The 19,990-nt window shown below is 37.0% G+C and overlaps 1 protein-coding gene across 4 annotated transcripts in view; it reads left to right on the forward strand.

The window, feature by feature from the left end:
• AP5M1 (adaptor related protein complex 5 subunit mu 1) overlaps positions 1-18,056 on the forward strand; it is a 58,265-nt gene extending 40,209 nt beyond the window's left edge. The window contains exons 10-11 of one of the 4 annotated variants that reach the window (XR_012036659.1): positions 565-643; positions 3,693-4,975. Coding sequence is in view for 3 of the 4 variants with exons in the window: in XM_072838697.1 (XP_072694798.1) it covers positions 3,693-3,747; positions 14,715-14,848 (189 nt within the window). In the remaining variant the exon portion in view is untranslated. Of the gene's footprint in view, positions 1-564; positions 644-3,692; positions 4,976-10,929; positions 11,132-13,770; positions 13,863-14,714 lie in introns of those variants that run through there. The other 3 variants (XM_072838697.1, XM_072838699.1, XM_072838703.1) reach the window with 3 other exon arrangements.
• The last annotated feature ends 1,934 nt before the right edge of the window (positions 18,057-19,990 follow it).

Raw genomic sequence — 19,990 nt, forward strand, 5'->3', positions numbered from 1 at the left:
CCAACTTGCTTTTTTTTTTTTTTACCTAACAATATATCTTGTCAATCTTTTTCCTAACAATAGATAGAAAACTTTATGCAGCTAGTTAATATTTCAGGATCCATTTTGATCACAAGGAACTTGAAAAATCAGGTTGATTTTAAAGAGTTGGGTCAACTCTATATGAGAAAATAATGTTCTATATATTCTTTGATGTTCTATATATTCTTTGCTTCATGGCAAAGAATATATAGAATTTCTAGGCTCCCTTCTTAGTAGATCCAAATCTTTATTCACATATTTACAAGCTTACTGTTCCCCAGAAATTAACACCAAAATTTAGGGTGCCATGAAAATTATGAATGAGTGACCCTAATAATAATAATCTCAAAAAAATAACCCAGGAAAAAAGAGAACTGTGGCATAGGTTGGAAATCTACAATTCAGTTTGGTTCACAAATGTTTTCTTCACACAGTGTTTAGTTTTAACTACTTGGTAATATTTTAAAACTTTATATTGGGCTATTTCATATTAACATTTTAGTATTTATAATATATCATTTCAATATTTCATATTAAATACAGATTTCTGGTTTCCCTGGACAACTTGAACTGCTCATTTCCACAAGGCAACAACAGACTAAAGTTCTGTCGCAAGTTCTAGGTAGGTGCCCAATAAACACATGTAGGATTTGCATTTAAAGGTAGCAGGTTAAACATACACATTTCCTCTGACACTCTTACCAAAACTCACAGAAAGTATTATATTAGGATGGTTTTGAGGAGGGTTTTTTTTTTTCAAAAGCTATAAAGACTCAAAGACAATAGGAAAGAAGATGATAGCAACAGTATGTTAGAGGCTGGAAAGCAAGACAACAGGCTTCTCACCTAGTAAACCAGAGAAAGTTGAGTCTTAAGACAATGGTGGAAAAGCAAAAAAAAAAAAAAACAAAACAAAAAACAAAAAACCCAAAAACAAACAAACAAAGCAACCCAGCATGCTTTGCACATTAAATTTCTAAAGCCTTAGGAATTAATGGCCCCAGATACCTAGGAAGATGTATATGAAGATGAACTCTGAACGAGAAGAGTGGGAGAAGGATGTAACTAGATCCCATCCCTTCTTCTACTGGCAGAGAACCAGTTCCTGATTCCTACAGAGGGAGGAGAAAAAGGGTCTTTGGACTTTGCAGAAGGGTTGGCCAGGAGCAGTTAATAATGTTAGCCTGATACTGAAAATAGAAGAATGAAGTGAAATATGTATACATACTAAATGTCAAAACTACTGCCAGCATGCCTCTCAACTTGGCTTCCAGAAAGCAGACCACTTTATAAATTCAGGGAGGAGTAATAAAAGTTCTTCTTTGGAAATCTGAACCCACCAATAAAAATGACCTGATGTGGGCTGGGAGTTCTCATAAACAGAGCATCCTGATCACTCTCTAGTGAGACCCATAGCCATCAAGCCTCTCAGGCTAACCAGAAAACCTTCATTGAGCTTTTAAGTGATCAATTCTTAATTATTATCAAGCAGCTAAGGATTCTTAGATATCTAAAGGAAGTTTCCATCATAAAAGATAAAGTCCAAAATGAACCAAAGGAAAAAAAACAAGTTGCAATTTGGAAGAAACAAAGACTATAGAGGGAGATGAGATGAAAACTTTTAAAAAAAGCTATTATTAAAATCTTCAGAAAAATAAAAGATGATATTGCATCCATAAAACAGGAGATTCTATTAAAAGAAACATTCAGGAAAATGTAAAAGAAAAAAATTCTTGAAAATTAAATGTATGATAACAGAAATGAGAAATTCAATAAATTGATTAGAAGAGAAATTGAGAAACTCTCCCAGAAATCAGATTAAAATACAAGTAGAAAATACAAGAGTAGGCTTAAGAAAATTAGAGGGATACAAGGAGATATAATACCTGAATAATAAGGTGACAGGGATGATGAAGAGGTAGAACTCACCAACAAAAATGTTCATAAAAATTTTCCAAAAATAAATGACGAACATGAATTTCCACATTGAAAATGTCCAATAAATTAATAAAAAATAGACTTTATACTAGGCTCCTAAATATGAGATTTCAAAACTTAGAGGACAATGAGAAGATTCACAGTGTTTCTAAAGAAAGAAAACAGATTACATATAAACAATCAAGTTTGAGAAGCAAATAAGACTTCTCTAGAGATCACAAGAAGTTAGAAGAAAATGGAATATTTCCTACAAAATTATAAGGGAATATAATTTCCATTCTAGCATTCTCAGCTCAAAATATCACTTAAAGGAGACATATTCAGAGATTCAAGTTCCTCAAAATCTGTTTCCTGTGTATCCTTTTTCATGTAACTACTGGAGGAGATCCTCCACCCAAAGAAAGGTGGGGTAGACAATTTTAAAAACTTGGAGTCCAGTAGAGTGGGAATCTTAAACATTCAAGAGGCAAATAGAGTTCTTGGGATAAAAGCTATCAAATGCCCCTGTAGGTTATGTCAGAATCACAATTCTAACCTGTATTTCACCCAGTCAGACACATCTACTGTGTCAACCATTAGCTTAATACAAAACTTAAGACTTCTTCAAATCCAATTTGCATTATGATCACTAATATCCAGAAGGGTGAAACATTGGGGGTGGGGAATGGGAGCATTTTTTCACAAATTTCCTTAAAAAAAAGAAGTCAGTTTTGCTATATGATAATTGAAAACATTTATGCTGTTGAAAGGAAGGATTAGTCCTTGTGTCACATTTTCCTGTTTCCCCATTCTCAACTTCCTCCAAACCTATCAAGACCTATGTAACAGAAGTAAGATCTTAAATACCTTTTGTTTGTTTTTAATATCAACATCAGTACTTTACTATAAAGTAAACTCCATAGTTTGTTCTTTCATTAATTTTTCCCTGTTCCTGGGTCATGCTCTAGGATATCATATTACATACATGTCTCTTTAGCCTCATCTGGTCTGTGACAGTTTTCAGACTTTTCTTGTTTTTGATGACTTTGGCCAATTTAAGAGTGTTGATAAAGTATTTTGTAGAATGTCCCTAAGTGTGGGTTTGTCTGATGTTTATTATTATGGTTAAACTGGGGATTATGGGTATTTGGGAAGAAGACCGGGGAGATGAAATGTCATTTTTGTCACATCATATCTGGAGTACATATTGTCAGTGTGACATCACTGATGATGTTAACCACGATGCCCTGGCCCAGATAGCATTTGCCACATTTATCCATGTAAAGTTACTTATTTCTCCTTTCCACACTCTATTCTTCAGAAGCAGATCACTAAGCTTAGCCCACACACAGGGGTGAGGAATTAAGATGGGTGGGGAGTATCTATATAAAGCATTTGGAATTATTCCCTTCTCCTTTTTTAATTTATTTGTTCAATTATGTATTCATGGTTCTTTATTCTTTGGATTATAATCTATTACAACCTTATTTATTTTGTTGCTTAAATTTTCCTGGTTTGTCCATTGGTAGCTCTTCTCGATTGGCTCCTATTTCCCTTTGTTATGCCTCATTTCCTGTTTGTGTTTTCAGTACTTCCCTAGTTTCTGGCATTACAGGATGCCCTGAGTTCATCTTGAATATTTTTCTTCCTCAGCCCTATAATCAGCCATTTCCCCAAAGAGCCTGGTTCTTTTTATTAGAGAATATCATATACCCCTAATTTAATGCTGTGATTCTTTTTTCTTTTTCTTTTAGGACTCCACCCTCTGTCAATTTAGGAGCTATTGGAAATATCAGGAAAGAGATTTCGGTAAGTTTCCTCGGGACTAATGTAGACTTTATTTTAACACCTTACTCTAGCTTCTTACAAGACAGAGACTGTATTAGTTGCCCCTTATCCTTGAAGAACAACAGTATTAGAAATTGGAATTTTCAGTCTTAACCTTATATCCTTAGAAATATTATTTGACTCACATTTTACAATCCATCTGAAGAATGCTAAACAGGTATTCCAAGAATTAAATTCAATGATATTAAGTATTTTAAGAGCAGGAACCCCATATATACATAGGATAGTTAACTTCTTAGTTTTTTGCATTTTTATTAGGAATATCTAACAAATTTTATAAATCCCATACTCAGACTCATTGTGTGTGCATAGCTAGTGTCATTTTTCTTTACTTGAAAAAAAGATGTTTTCGCTCTACACATAAAAAGAATAACCAACACTAGAATTAAAAAATTACTTTAAAAAGAGTTAATCTGAAATCTATACTATATAAATGTGAATTCAAAGTTAATTGTATTCTTTTTCCAAAAAGCTACATTTGCACTTACAGATACAAGGCTCAACTCAACTGTCTGTGTCAAATGACTTAATCTGGTTATTAGACTTATGGAGAGATTTAAGCATTTTAGTGAAAGGGGACAAATACAATATTCTTTTGTTTAAATTAAGTTTTGCAATTCAGAGGATTTGTTCATTTGGGCCTTCAAGTTCTGTCTTTCAACATGAGAGTCTTGAAGGTAGAATCTTTGCTTGAAAGGCTTTTGCCTTTGACTCTAACTTCTACTTTGAAACTAACCAAAAAGAAACTAAGTGTATCAGAAGCATACCTAATCTCCTAGAAGTCAGCATTGCATCCAGTGTATTAAAATTAAAACCTTCCTTTTTTTTCCCTCCTCCTTAAATATGCATCTAGTAATAAAAGGCCAGTCAGCTGGGTTAGGATAAAACAGGCAATGTTTTTCCTTCAGTAGTTCATTTGGAAAAGTCGCTTTGCTAATTGAGAAAAATTTAATGAATTTTACTTGTATTAAAATAAAGGTGATTGGCAACAATGTACTCATTTGAGAAAGTCATTACATTTATGTATTGTGTTTTCATGTAAATACTTTTGCCAAATGTATTAGCAAGGAATATAATATTATGGTTCATGGTTCTTGTAGTATCTGAAAAGAATAATTGTATAACTAATCAATGAAAACAAAGTAAATGTTCCTCTTGGGTTTGTACAATAAAAATGGAATTAAAATTACTCAGGCTCAAAAATGCAAATATAATGCATCTCACCAGCAGAAAAATAAAATTCTAAAGGCAGAACTTGTATAGTAAGGCCAGTATTTCATTTCCTCTCAAAAGTCTTCATTTGATTCCCAAACTGATCACTTCAAAATTCACTTCCATGCATTTTTATAAAGTGCTCAAATATTTCACTGTTTTTAAAACAAAATTATCATTGATTCTACTGAACAGGCTCACTGATATTCAGAACATATTCTGGGGAAATTAATGCTAATCAGTACAGCAGCAGCCACCAAAATAGCACTGTAACGTATTAGACAGTAACATAAGATTAAATTCACATTAAACTCAAGAGCAAATAACCCATATTAATTTAAACAGATTTAATCCTGGGAAAGGGCAAAGGTTAGAAATGATCTGAAAGATAACCAAATTGTAGTGAGAACAATAGGCCTTATATTAGACAACGGCACCCCCTACTGGAAGCCTGAGGCTGCCTGGACAGTTATTCTTGGAGGCTGCTGGGAAGGACCGGCCCAGGGAAAGGAATCTGTGAGGATGCTCAGACCTCCACCTAGCAGGTGGGGCTGCCATGGAATTCAGGGGCATCATCAGTCCAGAATTGTTTCTTCTCTATTGTGTAATCACGAACCTTAGGCATAGCACCTAGAATTTTTATTTCTCAACTACTAGTTAGCAAGACTTTGATTCTGAAGGTTTTATTAGTAAACATTTAGAGTGCCTTTTTTTTTTTAAAGAAAGGTCAAACTCTGTGATAAATGCTTGATATGAAAAAGAAATAGCTGTTCATGCAATGATTTTAATTAATCTGTCTTGGAATTTACCCACAGTGCTCAAAATTATTCCTTAGTAGAGAGTCCTTAGTAGAGAGTGTTTCTTAGGGTGCTTTGACCTAATATTCCAACAAGCATGCATGGTGGATATATTTAATAAATCTGTATATGAGTACATATGTACACACACACAGCATATATATACACACTGTGGGCAATCTGGCTCAAAGTGAACCCTAGAGAAGCCTCAGTAGGATGGCAAGCCTTCACCATCAGCTTTCCCCTAAGTTTGGGTTTATGGCTTTTTTTCTAATGTTATTCTTTGGATGAGTAAACATCTGCAATGATCACAAGAAATATGAGAACTCCTGAGAAATAATAAAAACAATCATTTGATAGACTAGCCATCTATAAGACATCCTCTTTTTAAAATTAATATATAATTCCCAACAGTCTTTTGAATTTAACAATTCTAATAAATCAAATATTTAAACTGGGGATTATGTTGTATAACTAAAAGACACCTCAGTCAAGCTGACTTGCTAAACATATTTAAATGCCATAAGCAGTAAGTACAGTAATCAGAGAAATAAACTGAAGACAAATCAGGAGAGATCATTTAAACAGAAATGGCCAGATACATAGAATGACTAGGGGAGAAAAGGAAATAGAAGTAGGCACTAAAACCAGGTTTGGCTTGAAAAGAAGCCTAAACTGTTATGAAAAATGATCATGGAAACAGCTCTCAGCTTTCCATTTTATTTTCTGAACACCTACCTCACCACCTCCAGCACCAAATGCTTTAGTGTCGTGACTAAACTTTGAATGATTTTTATAAAAACCTACCCGGGAGGTGCATTATCCAACCAAATGGATCCTAGCTCAGAGACCATGTTCGTGTTCCCAGCCAGATGAGAGGAGAAGGTGACTTTCCCTCTGCAGAATTTTTGAAGTGAATGGAGGAGGCCAGGGTCAGCTGAATTAGAAGGTGTTCTGTTTAACCCTCCTGCCTAAAATATGGAGTAAAATCATTTCAGAAAGGAGTTAAATATCTGTTGGGAGTTGTCTGCAGGTTGGGAGTGTTTATTTCCTAAGGCTAAAAGCATTCAACACATTCTTCAAAGAAACAAGATCAGAAGTATTTGAAATTACAGATGCCTGAGGGAAAGAGCTTAGTAGTGGGGAAAAAATACAGACAGGACAGAGGAGGCCAGGATCCTAACCCAGCTTGGCTCTGCTGTGTGCCCTTGAGTGTCATATAACCTGTCTGTGCCTTAGTTTCTTTATCTGGAAAAAAGACGACCTCTATTTTCCAGCTTTGATAGCAAAATACATTTTCATGAGAATATAGTATTCAGACAAGACTTCATCTAGCAGTGCTTCAGTGAACCATCATCGTCCAAGAAGAGAGTGGGTTCACAAAGCCAAAGTACTAAAGTTAATGGGACATCTTCCCTGGATTCACCCATTTATTTATTTATTTATTTATTTATTTATTTATTTATTTATTCTTCAATAGGTGTTTATTAATGGTCTACTATGTGTCAGACTCCAAACCAGGAAATGGAATACAAACTTGAACAAGACCCAATCTCTTTCCTCAAAGAATTTGAAGTTTAGTAGGGAAAAAAGACAAATATATGTGTTTTCACAGTGTAGGGCTGTGAGTACTCTGCTAGCATAAACCATGGTGCTGTGAGAGTGTGTCTGGAAGATCCCAACCAGGCAGGCACAGATGAAAACTCACCAAAGGATGCAAGGGGCAGCAACACCCAATTCCCACCTTAAACCACAAACAGAAGTTAGCCATTAAAAAGAAAGACAGAAATAAAAAAGGTATTTTAAGCAAAGTGAGCAGCCTAGCACAGGAAGAGAACACAGTTCAGGCAACTGCAGGCTATTCAGTGTGGCTGGAGAGCAGGGAGGGTGTCCAGAGAAGGGGCTGCAGTGGGAGCAGGAGCACACTCTAAAGTGCTGAAGGAAAAAGCTCATTCTCCCCAGGGTGAGGGTGAACATAGGAACAGAATGGAATAGATTGGAAGTTTTTAAGACTGGTGGCAAGAAGACCAGTTAAGAGCTTGTGATAAAGAATTGTACCAAGGCCGCAGCAGTGGAAATAGAAAAAAAAAGAAATTTGCAAATATTTATAAAGTAGCATTAACAAGCTTTAGTGACTATTTGTGTTTGGGGGTAAGAGAGAGGGAGATGTTGAGGATGACTTCCATATTTCTGACTTGGATGGCTGGTGCACTGACAGCAATGCAGGATGATCACTTTGGGGTGGGAGAAATGAACAATTCTGTCTAGGCCATTGGTTGATGAGACATTCAGATAGAGATGTCTATAAAGATTCTAAAGGGTAAAGGAGAGATTAGAGCCAGAGATACAGATTTAGGAGTCATATGGAGCACCATCCAGGATGGTGTATCCTCATAGTTCATTACCTAGAAAGGGACTATCTTTTTCCTTCTATCACCCATTTGCCCAAATACTGGAAACTCTTGTGGAAGGACTTGACTGGCTTGAATGGTATGCCCAATCCTATGGCCAACAGGGTAGGTTGCCTTGATTGGCAGCCTCTATAGGACCATTTACTTGGAAGGATTATTTCCCAAAGGATAGAAGAGTGCTATGCAAAGCAACAAATGTTACAACAAATATTCCCCAGTCCACTTCTTTTTTCTCAGTAAGTATTCAGTAAATATTTGTCAAGCAAATGATATTTTCAACATTACATCATAGTCTTTAGATTTTTATCCTGTAAGCATTTTAATAAATGGATTGAAACCTTTCAATTCTCTGCCAAAATGCCCAACCAACAAAGACCAGGAAAGAATATGGTGATGAAGAGGTTACCCTTCATCACCCTGGAGTTAAACTAATCACGTCTACATAAAATGAACATGAACAGCCATCTAAGGAAATCAGGGCAGTGTCTGCAAGTAAGTGACTTATGTCCCCACAATTAGGAACCCCCACAATTCCAATCAAGGTGATCTGGAAATTGTGTTTAGAAAAGGGTAGTGAATTTTATGGTACTAGTACTGGAGATAGAGTGTATGGACTGTTTAGGAAAGACAGTGACTTCTCTGAATGACAAGGCTCCATACACACTAGTATTTTACCTGATTCTGTGTTAGTGACCTCTGAGTTTCACTTTAGTAGTTGCTGTTTGACTCTAAGACAATGTACTAGTTTTGCAGATGAAAATACACCTTCTTCCTAGCAGTTATATTTCTTGTTGCGAATTAGAGATTTTGTATTAATTTGGCTATCTCTGTTGTGAGTTTAGTTATGTGGGTTGGCATCTCCAAGTCTGACTGCATATGTGTACAAAATCTCAGCTTTGAGAACCATAAGAAAGTAAAGGCCACCTTGTGGGACCCTCTGGCAGAGGGCTTGCTAACCCTCCAGCCATCCACTTGAACAGGACTCCTGCAGGGTACCTTCTATAATGGTTGAAGAGGAACCCTAATTAATAAGTCAACATGTAATATTAGACCACACTAAATTTATGTGTGGTTATTAATGGAAATAGGAATTCCTATCTATTGAATGGCTAAAATGTGTCAAGAGTTGCTCTAGGTACTTTATGGAGGGGCAAAAAAAAAAGTATGTAAAACATCTTCTTTGAAATCTTATATGTAACAGTGTGTACAAGCTTATTTGTAATCACACTGAATATTTGTCTTTCCAAAATTCAAATGTTGAAGCCCTAATCCACAAACAGTCTAATGGTATTTGGAGGTGGGGCCTTTGGGAGGGATTAGGTCATGAGGATGGAGCTCTTAAGAAAAGGGCTCTCACCAGACACTGTATCTTGCCGACATTTTGATTGTGTACTTTCTAACCTCAGGCACGGTAAGAAATAGTAAATATTTGTTTAAGCCATCCTGTCTGTGGTAATTTGTTATAGCAGCCCAAGCTAAGACAGTGAAGAACTGGAATTAAATATTCAACAGGCAATAATAAAATGTGATCCCAATCGGCAAAAATATATAAGTGAAAACACTGAAGAGGTATGCATGGAAACATTAACAGATAAGATCAACTGTCTTTTTTATAATATTCTTTGGTTTTTTATATATTTAGATTTTTTTCAATGGTGAACATCTATTTTGTAATTGAGAAGTTTTCATTCACTATTAATTCCTAAGAAGAAACTTCAATATTATTGTATAAGTATACAGAATCTTCTTTAGATTTTATTGTTTCAAAAGAATGTAGGCGTTCTTATATTGAATTTTTAGAGGAAATACAGTTAGACTGTCTCTTTGGTTTACTGAAGACTTAATTTGTCATTCTGCTTGCCCATATTTGGTCCTCCATTCAAAATAAAACCAATAGAGCAGCATCAACCCAATTTTGCCTCGTTACCATAGCAACAAAATAGTGACAAAAGCTCATAGCCCCATCCCTCCCCCTCACATATGTGCTCTCTTATTGTTTCATTCTCATCTACTTTCATTCATGGCCATTGTCTTCCATCCTTTTTTTTTTTTTTCATCTTTTTTCGCCTGTCTGTTCCTTCCTCCCCAAAACGTTCATGTGTGGCAAAAAAAGATGAGTACATGCCACTAACCAATATGACCTAAATTCTGGGATGCCTGTGTGGCTCAGCTGTTGAGTGTGGCTCAGCTGTTGAGCGTCTGCCTTCAGCCCAGGGTGTGATCCTGGAGTCCCAGGATCGAGTCCCATATCAGGCTCCATGGAGCCTGCTTCTCTCTCTGCCTATGGCTCTGCCTCTCTCTCTCTCTCTCTCTGTGTGTCTCTCATGAATAAATAAAATCTTTTTTAAAAATATGACCTAAATTCTAAATGCCAATTTGTTTTCTCTGTCTTATACTCTTCAGGGATCCTCCTCATTCACCCTAAGTAAGGAACAGTTATATTTTTCCTGGGAAGCTTGTCTAATTCCAATTTCTGAATGCAAACAATTTTAATATTCAGAACTTTATTCAAATGAACTCTTAAGTAGACAGAGAGAATACATACTGAGGGAGCTGGGTCTGATTGGACTTTGTTCCTCTCCCCTTCTCCCACCCTTCCCCACATACAAATACACAATAAATCCATTATTTATTTTGGGAGCTGTGAAGAGATGAGACTGTAATAAGAACCACCATAGATATTTCAATTGCACCTAAAATCAGAGTTGTTGTATTCCATACAGGACGTTGTTGTATTCCATACAGAAGGTGTGCAGGTGACCTTGCCTACCATATCCACTCTAGGCCTCTTAAGAGCTCTGACTTCTTACAGATGTCTTCTCTCTTTCTGGAAGCCATGTCCGTTGGGAGAGGATAATCCCAGCCCCAAATCTAGATGGTGAGTCTTGATTGATACAAACTAATTATGATGGTACCATTCCTTTGCCAAAAATGGCCTAGGCATGGGCATGCAATGCTTATCTGGCCAATAGAACATAAGGGGAAGTCTGCTGGTGGCTTCTAAGAGAGGTGGCTGAGAGGTACAAGAATGTGGCAGTGACTGGTTCTTGTTGCTCACCATATATGCTTCACTTAGTCCATAGTGGTAAAAAGTTTAGCTAGGCACATGGACATGCAGATTAAAGAATACATTTCTGACCCTCATTTGCAGCCCATTGTGGCCTGATAAGTTCTGATCAATAAGATAAAAGCAGAAGTGTGATGTGGCAACTCCTGAGAATCTTTCTTATTAGACAACTGACATGTGCGCCCTTTACCTACTCTTTCTGGTTTCCTTTATTCTGCTATGTGAAATGTGGATGTGATAGCTAGAGGTAAAATAACCACTTGAGACCATGAATGACCTTGGGAATGGAGACCATGTATGGAAGAACAATAAAAGAAGCCACACCTAAACCACCATCATTCTGGGTTTTCTGTCACTTACAATCAAGTCAAAGGCGGGGAGCCTGATGCGGAACTTGATACAAGGACCCCGGGATCACAACCTGAACCAAAGGCAGATGCTCAACCACTGAGCCACCCAGGTGCCCAAAACTGTGCTGCTTAAAACAGGAGATTTCCTCTTCCATTTTGAATAAGACAAACAGCTATGTACTAACACTCAGAAGTACTCCTTGAATCACTTATTTGAAACCGTAAATTTCACAGCAAAGATTTGCATTTTTGGTACACTCCTCATCTGGCCAATTTGGCTTCACAACCAACAAGAAAATTCAATCCATTGTTCTTCTGTCTCCTTGAGGAGGACAAGGAGACAGAAGACTTCTTCAAGTCTTCTTGAAAAATTAAGGAGGACTTGATTTTTTTCAACACAGGAGGTGGGAGCAAGGCCCAGAGTGGGCCTGGCTGACACTGGCCATCCCTGGGCTGTTTGCTCCCATCTGCTGAACTAAAGGATTCCTGAGACTAGATGCCAGGCCCCAGCTAATCACCATGGCTTCACTCTCACTGCCAATGGACAAAGAATACAAGGAGGAATCAAAGCAGAGAAAACAACGCTGGATGGGGGAAAAAGCAGGTTGATATCATCTTTACAGCAAAATGCTCATCAATCCTGAAGAGGGGCTCTAAACCCAGTGAGAAGGCAAGGCTGCCCTTGGGATGCTCCTCTTCTTCCTAGTGGAGTACATTTTCTGATAATTATAGCTCACAAGAGTTGCTCCTTTTCAAGTGGCAGCCTTAGGGCAGCACAGGTGGCTCAGTGGTTTAGTGCCACCTTCAGCCCAGGGCCTGATCCTGGAAACTGGGGATTGAGACCCGCATCGGACTCCCTGTATGGAGCCTGCTTCTCCCTCTGCCTGTGTCTCTGCCTCTCTATCTGTGTCCCTAATGAATAAATAAATAAAATCTTCAAGTGACAGCCTTAGGTGCTTTTCTTTAATCAATTACAAGTAATGCTTATTTTAAGGTAACACTAAGACTGAGGATAAAATTTAAATATTTTCTATGTTTTAAAGTGTATATGAAAAAAATAAAAATAAAAAAATTAAGTGTATACATGATTGGTTTTCCTAAGTGTGTATTTGTTGTCTTCAAAATAGTCTTATCTATCACTAAGGGAATTCAGACGATTCTGATGTTTAAATAATTCATGCTTCATTCACATTTTATCACTTGTAAAGCATTTATCTGTCAAAAGTCCAAACCATTTTTTGTAGATACCAAGTATAATTTTGAAAAATGTAATTGTTTCAGAATTTAACTGTCCAAATAATTCTTAAACTGGATATTCATAATATAGCAATGTGTATGCAGATATTCAAACTGTTTATAAACTTCAAACACAGCAAACTGAAGATTATCAAAGTTTAAAAACATTATATTTGGTCCTAGTTTTGTAGAACAGAGACTAGATAACATTCACAAATGAATAAAAATAAAGGAGAATTTCAGGCGTGAATAAAAATGGGGAAAAGCTGGAAGTTGTCACAAACCTTTACCAATGCATTCATGCTGACAGCAGCATAACAAAGTGGCAGAAACGTTTGTTGTGATCAGAATATTGCGAATCAATGAAAAGCCAGGTAGGTACGTAGAGAGAGCTTAGCTGCACTACACCAAGAAGACAGAGCCTGTGGTCCTGTGGGGAGAGGCAGCACTCAGGGCAGAAGGGCAGGGAGCCCAGGGGAGTCTGCTCTCTGGAACACCAGGTTGTCACCTAGAGAAACATCCATCTCCCTTATTACCCCACCGTGCTTTTCTGCCACACATCAAACACCAGATGGACAGCCAGCTGTCAGAAAACACTGTCTGCTTGCCTCCTAAATGGGAGTATAGTGTGTGGAAGGGACCATTTTATAGTCTTGTACTTTCATGTGAGAAGAGCTTGTAAGGCAGCAGGAGCTCGGGGTAGGGGTTACGTGTTGCAAAAATGTTCAGAAACATCAAACATTACACTCTCTGCAGAAAGGTAGACTCCAGCCTCAGCTGCTGATTCTTTTGGCTCAAGCTGAGTCAAGTAGTACACAAAGCATAGACAAAAGCCTGCAAACGACTGGCAGTCGCCACGGGGTACGGCAAACCAATGCTGGCTAAGTCCAGACATTTTTCCTTCTCTGCAGAAGGAAACTGCACCTGCGTCCAATTGAAGTGTGGCCACATCTCCTCCTCTGGACCTCCGGAAAATTCTTCACAGTGAGAAGGCAGGACTCTGGTCATTGAAGCCCTTTGTTTCTATATATGTTTGAATGCTTATTCAGATGGAGATTTTTTTTTAAAGATTTTATTTATTCATGAGAGACACAGAAAGAGAGAGAAAAGCAGAGACACAGGCAGAGGGAGAAGCAGGCTCCATGCAGGAAGCCTGATGTGGGACTCGATCCCAGGATCAGGCCCTGGGCTGAAGGCAGGCACTCAACCGCTGAGTCACCCAGGTGTCCCTCAAATGGAGATTTTATTGCTTGGGCTTCACCAGTTTTAAGCTTGAGCTTTTTAAAAATGAACTATAAAATGAGGCACTGTTAAAAATAATTTCTTCATTAATAACTGAAGCCCAGTGCAGTTCCTTTTTTCCAGAGGCAGATGGAATTAGCCACATGCCTCTAATATTAGTTCTATTTCCCACATTACTCGTTGACAACCCAAACTAATCACTCTTCCAATTATCCATTTACTCTTTACTGCAATACTAATCCTCCTGGACCACTGTTCTCAGTGTCTTCTGCCACTTGTCATGGTGTATCAACTTCCTAAAATATCACTGTTTTCTTCAAGAAGTAAAAAGAAAAACATTTCCTCTCATTTAATATTATAGATATCAAAAATAAGATATTTGTTGGATCTTAAAAACTGTCTACCCATAGGATTTATTTCTTTTATGTATATAAAACATCCTATTCCTCATAAGAATGAGGTGCCCATTACTCTTTCCATTTTATAGAAAAGGAAGTGAAGTCCAATTGCATGATTCCTGCAAACCCCTACCATGCAGTGGGGACATGAGAAATTCTAGAGGAATGCTATCTAATAAGACGATTTTAACTGCTATTATGTTGTTCTCTTTCAGTACAGGAACAGCATCAAGAAATCTGCACATTTCAATCCTTTATGGAATGCAACATTCTGGAAAGAAAAAACACTTCTCTCACGACCTCCCCCTTTGGGTTTTCACCTGTGCTCAAAGTAGGACAGGATTGCTGAGCACTGTTTACAGCTCCAGTGTGATCCTGGGCACCTCTAAGACAGGGCCTCCCCAAGTGTGAGATGTTTAGAGGTGAATGAAGCCCTCACACGCTGAAAGATCAGACACAGAGAACTGGTCTGCCTTGTTGTGCTTTCTTTCTTATTTGTAACTATGTGCTTGGAAGATCCTCCTTTCAATCAAGTTGTCTATTTCTATACAAGTATGTGGCTATTTTAATGTTCACAAAACACTCTCTTCAAAAGTCGACCTTCAAATATCCTTGAAGGTGGAAAGGCAAGCAAATGTGTTATTATTCACTTAGATGACATGAGGCACCTCCCAACATTTGCTCTAATCTGCTAAATACCTCATGGCAGGTGGACACAGTAAAAAAAAAAATTCCCACGAGACCCATTTTCTCATTTGAACAAGATGGAAATGGCTCTGGATTACGTTCAAATATCATCTGTGACTGGAGCATATGAAGACATTAAAGAAGTTTATAATACTGTGATGACTACCCTTGGAACTATTACTATCTCTTAAAATCCACCCCTCCAGCCTATTTTCACAATTGTTAAGAAAATACCATGTGAAAGAGTCAACAACACAACTTTTCACGGTAGAGCTAGTAATACACATATGTTTAGTAATTCATTCAGAGTCTAATTTTAAAAGACAAAACAAGTAAAAATGGCACTGGGATTGTTCCATTTCCTGGTCAATCACACAATACGTCATTATTAACATGACAGCCATCATGAGACATGCAAGTGGCACCAGGGGCAGAGTGGAAAGGAAGGCTCTGGAAGACACAGGGTGGTCACTTGCTATAAATAATTTTTATGGAAACTCACAGGTGGATAATTCCCACACAAAATGACTTTAAGAAACTCATTTTTCTGAGCACAACTTATCATTGAACACACAAATAGAATATGTACAAATCTTGAGCAGCAAGTATTGCAGTACTAATGAGATTATAAATTATAACTTGTACAGTGATAAACCAATACACTCAACACAGGTGTTCTCAGATTTTATAAAACCAATAATTTTGGGGGAGGTAACTGATACCAGTGTCCCAATGAAAGCATCACAAAGACAAATAAACTTCACTTCAGGCAGAGTTTGAAAAATTAAATGAAGAAGCATAAAAATAAATTATCTAATAAATAAATAAATAATCTTGGTAGCTCTCTAGTTTCATGTAGACAGGTGATACTTTTTTAAAGATTTTATTTATTTATTCATGACAGACAGAGAGAGAGAGAGAGAGAGGTAGAGACACAGGCAGAGGGAGAGGGAGAGAAGCAGCTCCACGCAGGGAGCCTGACATGGGACTCAATCCTGGGTCTCCAGGATCACACCCCCAGCAGAAGGCGGCACTACACCACTGGGCCACCGGGGCTGCCCCAGGTGATACATTTTAAAGACAGTTCAGCAGATAATATCTTAAGGATATGTCTATGTAACAAATAGTTATTAAATACATACTGATAACACATACATTTGTAGGTGTTTCAACTAAGGAGCAATTGTAATAAAAAATATGAAAACATAGAATATGTATTTCTGATGTCTTCAAATACAGCATTTATTATATAGCAACCACAATTTTAAACCTGATCCCTTATTAAATCTTTATTACCTCTGCTCCATAATTATGTTCTGAATGAATGTAAAAATTAGGGAAATAAAGAAAATGGCCTGAGTAGTATAATACATTCTGTGGTAAAACAAGAAGAATGGTATTATAATACACAGAAGAATATACCATAGTTACCAAGGAAGACTTCAATGGTCCTATTCAATGGGAGAAGGAAAGAAAACATAGAAGAGTTCTGATCATGAAGATAAAGATTTTCCTGAGGTAGCAGTATTCCAGAGAATAAAACAAGGGAAAGTAAATACAGTGAAACAGAACCTAGTAAAAAAAAAAAAAGGTAACATTGGAAAAACAACTTACTTAAACTGGTGGAAGAGTATGTAGATGCTTGATCAGTTTTCTTCAGTGAAAAGAGACTTTTAGTTATGTGAATACACGTAATGTATAAAATCATTTATCTTTTAAAATTATGAATAAGGGGTGCCTGGGTGGCCTAGTCGGTTAAGTGACTGCCTTTGGCTCAGGTCATGACCCCAGGGCCCTTGGATGGCTCCCTGCCCCACAGAGAATCTGCTTCTCCCTCTCCCTCTGCCTACTTCTCCCCCTGCTTGTGCTCTCTCTGTTAAATAAATAAATAACATCTTTTAAAAAATAAAATAATTGAGAGTAAAATAATATAAATGTGACACAATGTTATAAACAGAAAGAACTATACAAGTGCAAAGTCTATTTCCATGTGTTTTGCATTCATCAAGATGCTGGTCTTGCTATTATTTATAATTGTCTGTATTTTTGTGATGCTGTAGGTTATTGACAATAATAAGCAATGCCTATTTAAACATATGGTTGCCATTGTTATTATAAAGTCAGCATCAGGGAAATACAAATCAAAACCACGATGAGATACCACTCACACCAGTTAGAATGGCTAAAATTAACAATTTAGGAAATGACAGATGTTGACAAGGATGTGGAAAAGGGGGAGCCCCCTCACACTATTGGTGGGAATGCAAACTGGTGCACTCTGGAAAACAGTATGGAGGTTTCTCAAAAAAATTAGAAATAGAGCTACCCTATGACCCAGCAATTGCACTACTAGGCATTTATCCAAAGGAGACAAACAGTGATTTGAAGGGGCTCATGCACCCCAATGTTTACAGCAGCCATGTCCATAATAGCCAAAATATGGAAAGAGCCCAGATATCCATTGACGGATGAAAGGATCGACATGCTTATGCTAAGCAAAGTGAATCAGAGAAAAACAAATATCATATAATTACACTCATGTATGGAATTTAAGAAACAAAATAGATGAACATAGGAGAAGGGAAGGTAATAAAATAAGATGCATACACAGAGAAAAAACAAACTGTAAGAGACTTTTAATTACAGGAAACAAACTGAGGGTTGCTGGAGGAGAGGAGGTTGGGGAATGGGGTAACTGGGTGATGGCATTAAGGAGGGCACTTGATGGAATGAGCATTGGGTGTTTTACACAACTGATGAATCACTAAATTCTACTCCTAAAACTAATAGTACACTATATGTTATTAAATTGAATTTAATTTTTTTAAATAAAGTCAATATTAGTTTAATTGTTCTATTAGAATTCTTAAGTAAGATATTCTTTCTTTGTATATACTTAATTATACACTTAATTTCAGTTTTCCCTCAGAAGATGTATTAATTTCAATTAGTCATTTTTAAAAGTTTTTACTTGTTTCATAAAAATGAAAGTCTATAATGATAATTTTGGTAATTTGTATATAATTCTGGGGAAGTTATCGAGCATAACTTATTATATCGTCTCTTTACCTTAGGAAAATGAATATAGGGTTATTATTCACTATAAATAATCTATGCTACAAATAGTGCTCTAGCTGAAGCAAAGGAATCTGTTGGGAGAGATGGTCATCTGAAAATTCAGAGTTTAAAAATTAAGTTAACCAGTTAAATAAATCCCACTGCTTTGGTTTACTTGACAGAGACACAGTATTGTTTTGCTTTAGAGTTCAGGCTCAATATCATAACATATTTTTCCTCTTTGAGACTTGATTTTTTTTCACCTGGCCATTTCTCCAAGAAATAAAAAGTATAAGAAGGATATTAATATATCTTAAATTTTTTATTTGGCTCTTGATTAAGCTCCCATCTTTTAATTTTTTTAATTTATGAAAATGTAGATACTGTACAACCAAAAAATACAATTTCAACACAATTACATGTGCTTTTACTTCCAGGTAAGAAATGAAACAGTATTGCTGAGAAAATTATTAGAAATATAAGCTACATCTCAGTTGTGATCGCCTTAAAATCAATATCCTTTTATTTGAACAAACGGTAGCAAGAATCATTAAGATAGGACCCTAGCAATTAAGGATAAATTATAGCTCAATTGTGAATTTGTTATATCATTTGAACAAACTGTTTCAACAATTGCATTTCTGTCACTTATAAGTATAATAAGCATAATCATTCTTACTGGATGCTATGACTTTGAAAAACATGCTTTTGGAAAAATTTTCTAGATTCTTAGATATATAAGAGAGGGAAGATATTATTATAAAAGTAATATCTGTCAAGAGGTAAGTTTTTATCAGATGTATATGAAACCATATCTTTATTCCTATGTGGGTAGCATTTGCATACAATTTTCAGAGGAACCCAGTACTGTGCTTCATGAATTCAAACCCAGAACAAGCTCTTAGAAAGGAATAAAGAGCTTGAGAAATAAAGCAGATGAATTGACTTATTAAATACCTAAATCCTAAGGACTCTTTATTCATTCCACATAGCATTCAAAATGTGCCAATTCCAGAGATTCCTTTGCTGATCTAGTTTTGAATTTCCCAAGTGAAAAGCATAACCAAGAAGCAAACTCCAGGGGCACCTGGGTGGCTCAGTCGGTTAGGCGTCTGCCTCCAGCTAAGGTCGTGATCCCAGAGTCCTGGGATCAAACACTTCGTTGGGCTCCCTGCTAAGCAGGCTCCCTGCGTCTCCTTCTTTCTCTGCCTGCTGCCCGCCCCCGGCCTGTGCTGGCATGCCTGCTCTCTCTCACTCTCTCTCTCAATCTTTGTCAAATAAATAAATAAAATCTTTTAAAAAACCCACCAAACCAATTTAGAACGAGCTATCCTGAGAGCCGTGGATGTGACTGGTCATGTTAACGCAATGGCATGCTTCTGCCTGCATGCACAGGCCACCAGGCTGCCCCTCGGAGAACCCAGGTGTTCAGTCGTTTCAGGAACAGCATTCCATGGCTATCATCTACCATCTCTCTGCACCTAGGCCTATTAGACAAAATCTCTGCTATTTCGGAGTAGTAGAGTGCTTGCAAAGGCACATAATTATCTCTTATAGCTTCCATTTCCAAGAATTTGACCACTGGCCAAAAGAATGATTCACCTGTTTTCCTAAAAATTTTTTCAGTGTTATTATTTCTAATGGTTTTTCACATTATTTCATCTGCTATTTCTCCACAATGCACATTCTTTTTCAATAGCTCTATATCTGCCTTAGATCTCAGCTAACAAGATCACCAGTGGAGGGG

Source organism: Canis lupus, chromosome 9 (genome assembly GCF_048164855.1).
Source record: "Canis lupus baileyi chromosome 9, mCanLup2.hap1, whole genome shotgun sequence".
Lineage (NCBI taxonomy): Eukaryota > Metazoa > Chordata > Mammalia > Carnivora > Canidae > Canis > Canis lupus.